General features: G+C 30.8%; 1 protein-coding gene across 1 annotated transcript in view; it reads right to left on the bottom strand.

The window, feature by feature from the left end:
- LOC108756265 (low-density lipoprotein receptor-related protein 2) overlaps window positions 1-7096 on the bottom strand; it is a 77094-nt gene extending 69998 nt beyond the window's left edge. Inside the window, exon 1 of the mRNA XM_018499928.1 lies at window positions 6528-7096. Within this exon, the coding sequence (XP_018355430.1) occupies window positions 6528-6696 (169 nt within the window). The 5' untranslated portion in view covers window positions 6697-7096. The remainder of the gene's footprint in view (window positions 1-6527) is intronic.
- Between the last annotated feature and the right edge of the window lie 2438 nt (window positions 7097-9534).

Below are 9534 nucleotides of genomic sequence, written 5' to 3'. Positions count from 1 at the left end.
GACAGCTTTTGCAAATACGTAAAATGTTTTATCATTAAGAATTTAGCGACAAGCTAATTTCACGTAAAGATGGAAACTTAAAGATGGAACTTATTGAAAATAAGGAAAAAACGCCAGTAATAATTTCTTGAATTTCACATATTATCGTTCAGGTACAGGATAAAATCTAGCTAATTATTATTTTATCTTTTATCTCAATAAAATTGCTCTACTGAAAGAAAAATAATCTTATATGTACAATTTTTCTTACAGATCAACAAAATGCGAATATAGCTAAGGAGAGAATAATCCTCTTATTTAAGTCACACTGTCGGTCAAAAGATTAAGACCGCATATAAAATTGAAAGATGTTACACATATTTAACGAATGTGTTATTTATTTGTACTTTAAATAAACCATCATATGAATATTTTGAACAATATATTATATCTTTATTTATCGACACATTTTTAGAGTTTATTTATTTTATTATTATAATAACACAATATGAACACTAATGACAAAAATCTCACTTTTTTGTATAAATACTTTGAGTATTTAAAATAAACTTTTACGGACATAATGTTGGCATAACAGATTAGATGTAAGACTATTTTATTTTGAAAAGGTATATCATTTTAAATCTTTTTTTGAAATCGTTTTTCTTAAAATCAAGATTTTAAAAATAGATTAGACATATAATAGATAGACATTTTTCTTTGGAATTAATAGTCGGATTGACTTCATTTTTAGCAGGAATATTTTTAAGATTATCTATCGTTTAGTATACGATTTTTTTGATATATTAATCCATTTACTTATAAATTTTTTAAGTTCATACTTTGAGATAAAAAAAATTGTCTTTTTTTTTTTCAAATCAATGCTTCTCACATTTCTCAACAAAAAAATCCTACGCTACAGAATAGCTATTATTCACATTCCTTTACAAGAAAATATTTTACTTTTTTATTTCGGAGCACCCGAAAATTTTATATCCGTCCGATTTCTCCGCGTTAAAGGTGCTGTATGAGAATTGTTCCACAATTTAAATTATTTAAACAACCCTTTTAAAAATTTGCAAAAGTATAATTTATAAATATTGTTTATTATTATACCCATAAAATATTAGTTTATTGTACGTAATAGTCAATTTAAAAAAAAATCTGAAATTTTTGTGCGTCTTTTAGACCCTCAGGATGGTTCGACCCCTTACATTTCCATTGGAGTACAGATAGAAACACTTCTACTTCTTATTGAAATATTTTATACCTTTTGATCTGCATTCTAAACCGCCGCTAAATTTTCTGTATTACTTTAAATGCGATCTAAAATAATTTTTCATAATTTTTTCATTATTTTGAAAATATGTATTGTATATTATATCTTCAAAAATATTCCAAGTGCTATTTAAGGGAATCCTAAAGATTAGTTTTAAATATTAGTCATAATATAAGTAGAATTTACACAATATAGACGATTTACACTGACATATCACTGACATATCACTACATACAACTACGTCAATATCTCAAGCATATGTATACACATAAATTTTTGTATAATAACATTTTAATTAGACATGTAAATCCAATTCTCTAAGAATTCCACATTATTTCTTCGTGCAAACTACTAGTCTGTGGACTACTATTTCGTAAATACAGATTGCACAGCGCTTATATGAAGAAAATGTTGTCACGATGTGACAGCTCTAGAGCGTCATATTGGAGAAATGATAAAGATCTCAATTTCGAAATTTTTTGTTGTTCTCGACTCCATAAATAAACTCCATTTTACACAGACACATATTAATGTGTATACTTTAATCCTGGAAAAGGATTTTCAAATTTGTAAAAGAAGAAAAAAGTAATTACACAAAAATTGTATGATTTAGTCGGTAATAGAAACAGCTTTAGGATCCTCTTAAAAGTTCGAGTCATACTTTACTCAATAATTTTTCTCAATTTGAAAGTAAATAGTTATTATATTCAGCACAACACTGTTGTGATTGACATAGCAACGTTTAACTTCAAGAAAATAGACCGTAATTATATATAACTTTTTTCCAAAATTGTGAGCTATGGAGTATTTTAGTAAATGAATGAAAAAATATTTTCTTAAAAAAAAAATAAACAAAATTGTAGTTGGGTTATTTAGATTAATAAAGTTTAATTAAATGTAAGGATGATTTTGTGTATAAGATGACAAAAGGACTCATTGTTTTAATTTGTTCTTTAAAAACATATTTTCTGTAGAACTTTCAAACTTCTTATACATTATTTTTCATCTCATTATAAAATAATAAGCAAAATAATAAAAATATATAAAAATTTAATGCATAAGTTTGATTTTATTTCATATAATAGACATTTTCAATTAATGGTCTTAAATTTTCGATCGGCATGTATTCTAATGTAATATAACAAATATTTTCATGAATGTACTGTCATTTTGTCTTACCAGATAAATCTGATACGCATCAATATAACGACGACCAATCGATCGCACGTGACAGTGTCACGTCTAGCCTCGCGCAAATGAAACCACTGTAACCGCGTGCATAATCACCGTTAAAAGACGGAGTTGCGCTGTAAAATGCTTCTGTAATTGGAGCATTTTCTATAAATAAGATTGGCCCACAAAACCTGCCCTAACCAACATTTTATTGGAGGCCATTAACAGTTGTAATTCTTTTTATGCATATCGTATCACACGATATTTGCATTATTTGCAATTTCTTCTTCCTCATTTTTACAAGAGTTTGTGCTTTCGGTATAGCCGCGGCAGCCGCTAACTATCAGCCGATCATGCCTTCGTGAGTTTCCGCCGATACCGCTATTCGATTTCGTATTCAGGAAACGTCGTTTCCTCCGACCGCGAAAAAAATGTCATCGCTCCGAGAGAGCGTAAATTTCACTCAGAAAATTTCGGGAAATTTCTTTCATTTTCTTTACCGTACAGAAATAACGAAACTTGTTTAAATTGAAGTAAGGTTAAGTTTTTCGTTTATTTCCTTGCTTGTAACATTGAAATTAGAACGGTTTAGCGTAAATTTCACAAATTAAACTCGACAGTTTTGATCCTGAAATATACATACAGTCGTTAAATAATGCAGCGTATAAATCATGAATATCCGATTCAAAAATTTTTCGTATTTTCTTGGAATAATGAAAATGTTAGTTTTGATAAATATAGACTATTCATACGTAAAACGTTAGTTTACGGCGTTCATATCGGTCACAATTATTATTAAAGATTAAAACGTTACGAAAAAAGTGCCGTCCAATCGGATTTTTGCTAAGGAGAGATCGACTTTAAATACGTCAAAGAACTATCGACTCTTCGAGGGGAAGAACTTTCTCGCCTGCGCGCGTTGCAGGAATCAGAGCTTGCAAACTCGCGGCGCTCTCGAGTACGAAGGTCGTTTCGTTGACCCACTGATTCGTCCCACTTGTCTCACCCGTAGCCCACAATGATGTTGCACGAGCTTTTTGCAATTTTATAAGGTGCTTTGCGAGATACGAAAAAATTATCAGAAGAATAAAATAAGAAAGCGACTTCTATATTTTGCAAAATAATTTTTCTAGCATTTTTAAAAGGACTGAGTTATATACGTATTGTACTTTTAAATTACATATTATGTGATCTCTTATGAGATCAAATTAATTAAATAACCAAGTGTTCGCTATTTTATTTTAAATAATTTTGTTTTTGTAAATAAAAATTTGAATAGAAATATATCAAATTTTAGAAAGATATAGATAGAAACAGAAACATTTTTTTTTAATTAAAAATATTAATACATATTAAATTAGAAAGATATTAGATAAAAGAAATTTTTAAGCAAATTAGGCTAATTATTCAAATTATATTCTGTAAAACACAATCACACATAATAATAAGTATGTATGTTGTACAACAGCAAGCAAATTAGTTATCCAATAAGCAACGTAATTTAATAATGATTCGTTATTATTGTAATACATAAATGAAGAATGAAAAAAAAGGAAATAAGAAATAGATGATAAGAAATACAGAATCCATTTTTATAAACTGCAGGAAAGGTTCACCGATCGGATTGATAAAGTTTTAAATGGTCGACGCACTCGATTGAGTAACGAGTTCATCATGGAAGGTCAGAGATTTAATTTAGCCAATCGTCAACATATTGATATTTATCCTCTGACACTGCCGGTGTTATCTTTGTGATTGCATGTATCACGTGTGTCAAATATATATGTGAATGCGAAAAAAAGCTTTTTATTAATATCGTTCGCGGAATGACTTCATGTAGTTCGTAAGGTGTAAAAGTTGCACTACGTAATCAAAACATAACGCTATATATCTAGCTAATCCAGGATTGCATCATCGAATTTCGGATTTTTGCCAATATTAGTGATCGTTTGATTGACATGGAAAATAAATGAATATAATATTTAAAGAAATATATCACGTTTCTCGAACGCGATGTCAAAATGTTACTTTGACATGTAAATCTTTCGAAATTTAGAAAAAAAATAATTTTCACGTAATTTCTATTTGTTTCTTTTAAATTATTAATAATTTGATAATTCCATTATGAAAAAAACGCAATAAATATGAATTAATTTTCTTGGCAAAGCAAATTAAAAAAGTTTTTCACGTTTTTTTGTAAAAATTAAGAATATTAATTTAATCAAAGGACATTAATTAAAAATAAAAAAGCTATAATTTGTAAATAATGTTACAAATAAAAAAAGCTCTTGCTTATTTAGATTTGCATTTTTTCACGTATCTTTTTTTCTAGGGCGTATTTAGATTCCCATCTGAATGCTCCTCAAATGTCATGTCATTCTTATTTAATGTAAATTCGGTAAATAACAAGAATATAGTAATACCTGATGGCACTCAGGTAGAAATCTGAATATAGCCTTGCATTGATTAGGTCAAAGTGTCCTAAACAGATCTACTTTAACTCTTGCTTACGATATTTCTAATGCATATTAGAAAGGTTGTAAAAGAATAATATCAGTTCTTATTTATTTCGTCTTAAAACTGTTAATGAAGCTCACAATCCCATTTATGTGAGTTTTTTGAAACGAGAAAGGCAACGTACTGTTATCGAAAGAATTTTTCTTCAAGTTCGTCTCCTTTTCCTATCTTCTTCGGACGCAGTTCAAATACGAACATATTGACGTAGTTTTCTATCTAAGATAAAGAAAAAATAGAAATCATATCAAACCGATTTCTCGTGAGACGTGGCGACGCCAAAAAGGACTAGGAAGACAGTTGATAAAAAAAACATATGGAAAATAATTTTTTTTAGAATTTGAATAGACTGATAAAAATTCGGCGTGGCTTTTGTCATCGGTTTTTACTCTTTTCACGCACACACATGCACGCACGTACGCACGCACACACAGAGAGTCTTCACTACATGAAACCGGTTTCTATGTCTTTTCCACCAGTACCACTTATCTCACTCCCTCCTCATCCCCCCCCTCTCTCTCTCTCTCTCTCTCTCTTTCTCCTTCATGTAAGAAAAGAATAAAAACGTAACCCACACATGATAACATACAACAATAGACAGCTAGTTCCGTGAGTATAGGTGATGAAAAAGAGACTGGTCCTATTTGACCTTGATTCCGTTGGATAATTTCCTCGTAGTTTCAAACAAATCGAATAAATACATGAGATTCCGACAAAATCATCTTATGTGTATTTCTAATAAAAAAGAAAGAAACGGTTTATTATCGCGTTCGTGTGATTTGTAACAGATTACTTTGAAAAGGCTCCAAAATCGTCCAAGTCAAGACTTGAATCTGTCTTTGCCGTTAGTAACTTTTCACTAACAAATTAAATTCGATTGATATGTTCAAAGAGTTCACGTTCACGACTCGTCGATATCGAGATACATCAACTATTTCTTTTCGACCGCGTTCAATCCTTATTATCAAATCCTTATTATTTAATCTACTAAATTAAAATCAATATATCATTATATATATATATATATATATATATTATAATAATACATGATTATTATAATAATACATAATTAATCTAGCTTGTAAATCTGAGGTTTTGCAGTGTACTTCTTTCCCACTTTCGCGCACTGCACAACGTAATATTAGGGAAACAAGATGTGAGAAGTCGCAGAAAGTCGTTTTATATAGAGCAAAATGTGTGAGTTGTCTGCAAGAAAAAGAGAAAGCATAGTGAGAGAAAAATATCTTTAATAGATTTAAAATTCTACAGATAAAATTGATGTGCAAGTTCGATTACAACGTGCTTGGCAGCAATATGTGACTGCGATGTGATTAGTGAAATACGGAGGATCCAAAAAGAATGGATAATTCGCGACTCAAAGAAACGTAATTTGATACGCAATTACTTAGAATATTTTCGAGGTAAGTTACTTCGGAAACCATTAACTGATAGGTATTTTTGAAATAAATAGACTTTCTGGCGAAAACAGATCCTCCCAGCAGCAGAAAACTGCGATTGCTCCGATTTAAAGTTTAAAGAGCTCCAAGATCCGCGCGCGTGCGCGCGCGCGGAGGGTACTCACCCGACCTGATGCCCGCGACATCGGCGACTCCGAGGAGGATGGCGAACGCCGTCGCAACGGCGAGCGTACTCCTGGCAGTCCATCGTACGACGGATATCCCGGTGAGGTACTCGGCATTCCCGGAAGCGCGTTCACTACCGGAAGGGCCGATGCGTGGCCTCACAGCCATCGCACGCCGTTTTCTCTCCCTCTCCTTCCTTTTTCTTTTTTTTTTTTTACCTCGTCTACTTCTCTCTGTCCCTCGCTCTCTTTCACCCGCGCTCTTTTAAGGAGAAAGAGAGAGAGAGAGTGGGGAAGAGAGAGAGAGATAACAGGGACACGCACTTTGCTCGCAAATTATATATATATATATATATTTATATATATTATAGTAGGTCCCCGCACTTTTTTTTCTGTCAAATTTCTCAAATATACAACTCCGTATTTATTCCGCGCGTCAGTGCAAAATGTAAAATAAAAAAGATGCGCGCAACGGAATAAATTAAAAAAAAAGAGTTAAACGACGACGCGGCACGAGCGAACGCGAGCTCAATTCATGGCTCGTGCGTGCGACGTATACACGGTCGCAATCATCGGGCGACTGACGAGGTTAACGAGTGACGCGGCGCGGTGCGGCGCGAACGGACCCAACATGGCGCCGTCTCATCCCCTCCCCCATGTCTAATCATTGGAATGGGGAGGGCCCGTCGCGCTGAGTTTGGTAGAGAAGAACGCGCGAGACTCACGCCAATTTCAAATTTGCAAGGAAATGACAGTTGTTTCTAGGGCATGGAATTTATTTTAACTCCAGTAGATTAACTAATCTAACAAAAAATTAATTTTAATGGATTTTAATTTAAAATCAGAAACTCTTTTTCTTCAATTTGAAACAAAAACCTTCTTCCATCTTAAATTGAAACTTATCAAAATTAAGAGACGAATAAATGAAACGGAAAAATTTTCCATCTATAATTAAAATCTATTAACATTAATTCTTTAGTACATTAATCAATTATTACTAAATTGTATGAGCAATATACAATTATAGGGTAGACCGAGGATTTATTCGTTTCTCATCATGTTTGTTTCTAAACCGCACATATTGATTAGGTTGTGCTTGTGCTTTCAAGGAACAATCATGATTGTATAATATAATTATAAGCATGTCAATGCAAACAGGTATTGTTTGCTATCATAAATTTTCGTATTTCTTTAAAGTTGAAACTATAATTATGGAATAGCCCCGCTCTATCTTATACGTATATTTGATTATTACAATATTGAACATATTGATATTATTATATAACGACGTAAAAAAAAAATTTACATATATTTAAAGTCAATTTCATGCCAAAAATCTCTTCACTGCAGAAATTGTTGTCAATACAAATTTATTATTGTAAATTTTTTACAATATATATGTAATATTTTATAATACTATAAATAGTATAAATTGTAGTACTATTACATTAGCATTATAAATTAAAATCATAAGTTTATACAAGAAATGAAAAACTATAAGTAAGAATATCAACTTATAATATTTTGATACTTTATTGTACATATTTATCTATCCTATATTTAGGAAATCAAATAAATACTTGCGTAAAGAATAACAGTAAATAATATTTTAAATAAGAATAAAATTTAAAATAAAAATTATATTTAAAAAATTAATTATTAATTATATTATTAAGTATAAAAAATATATGCATAGACATAAGCGATGCAAGCTATTATTGTATGATACATAAATAGGATATAAGTATAAAAATAAAAAAATTATTCAGAAAATACTAGCAAGTTATTTTTGTCTTGAAAATTTGATCAAGTGGAAAATTATGAACCGAGTATTTCAAGCGTGCGAAACGAAAGTCGTAAGGGTCACGTGGCTTTTCATGGGCTTAGTCCCCTAATTCAAGCGACGCATTTTATACGATTATGCCGAAGGAGAGAACAATTTCCGTGGAAACTTTCTCACGAAGACGGCAAAATGCGCAGAGCGCAGTTTCTTTTTATATTTAGAATAAAAGAAATTTTATATACCGTTGAATTCTAATCGCCAAAGTTATTTATTATAATATAAAGATTATATATATATAACATTTATTTATATATTATAATATAGAAATGATTTATGTTGTTTTTTTATTTCATTACTTATACTTTGTTTAAATTGATATGACGTAAATATATGATATTAATTAACATGATAATAAAATATGTGTTGATCACTTGCATAATAAATCAGCAAAGTAAAAGATTATCTCGAAGAACTAATTTTTACAATTAGCGATACTCTCTAATCAACATCGCTGGTTTGTGTTGCTCAACTTGTATCTACATACGTAGAAATTAAAAAACTGATATTATATATTCACTTCAAGTTGTCGTAAATAATCTGATTGGTTCATATATATTTCTACTTTACAATGTGCATATTACCAGCACGCAATTGTAGCGATCCTCTAATTTATGATTCCTAACTTATGACAATTTTAGATTCTCAGTTTTTTAATCCTTCGAGAAACTGCCTTGAATCATTCGCACACGTTGATATGCAAATTTGGAAAATTCCATACCATGTAACTGAAAATTGCAGTGCTTCCTCTCCTTCTTCTCCCCCCCCCCCCCCCCGCTGTATAAGCTTTATTATGGGTTCGTAAACAGCCGCGATGAAAGATGCGACAATCTATGATGATTGCTGTTCACATTCGATGACCATCTTTAAATCTTAAGGCGAGGAAACACAAGGAAAATCGTTGAATATGATGCCACTGTTTGACCTTGTCGTCAGACGAAGTGCATTTTTAGATAAACTAGCTTAATTGACATCCCTTGCAATTGTACCTGGTTTTTGTTGCGTGATATTAGGAAAGTTTGAATGAATAATTGTAATAGTGAATCAGATACGATTAATATAACAGTAAATTCTGTTTAAATTTATCTTTTTTTCTTTGTCTTTATTTAATATTTAAAATATAATATATATCGTATTCTTAAATATAATTTGAGAATATGATATATA

This window comes from Trachymyrmex septentrionalis, unplaced genomic scaffold (genome assembly GCF_001594115.1).
Source record: "Trachymyrmex septentrionalis isolate Tsep2-gDNA-1 unplaced genomic scaffold, Tsep1.0 scaffold126, whole genome shotgun sequence".
In the NCBI taxonomy this organism is placed as follows: domain Eukaryota; kingdom Metazoa; phylum Arthropoda; class Insecta; order Hymenoptera; family Formicidae; genus Trachymyrmex; species Trachymyrmex septentrionalis.
This window is presented reverse-complemented; position numbering and strand designations above follow the sequence as displayed.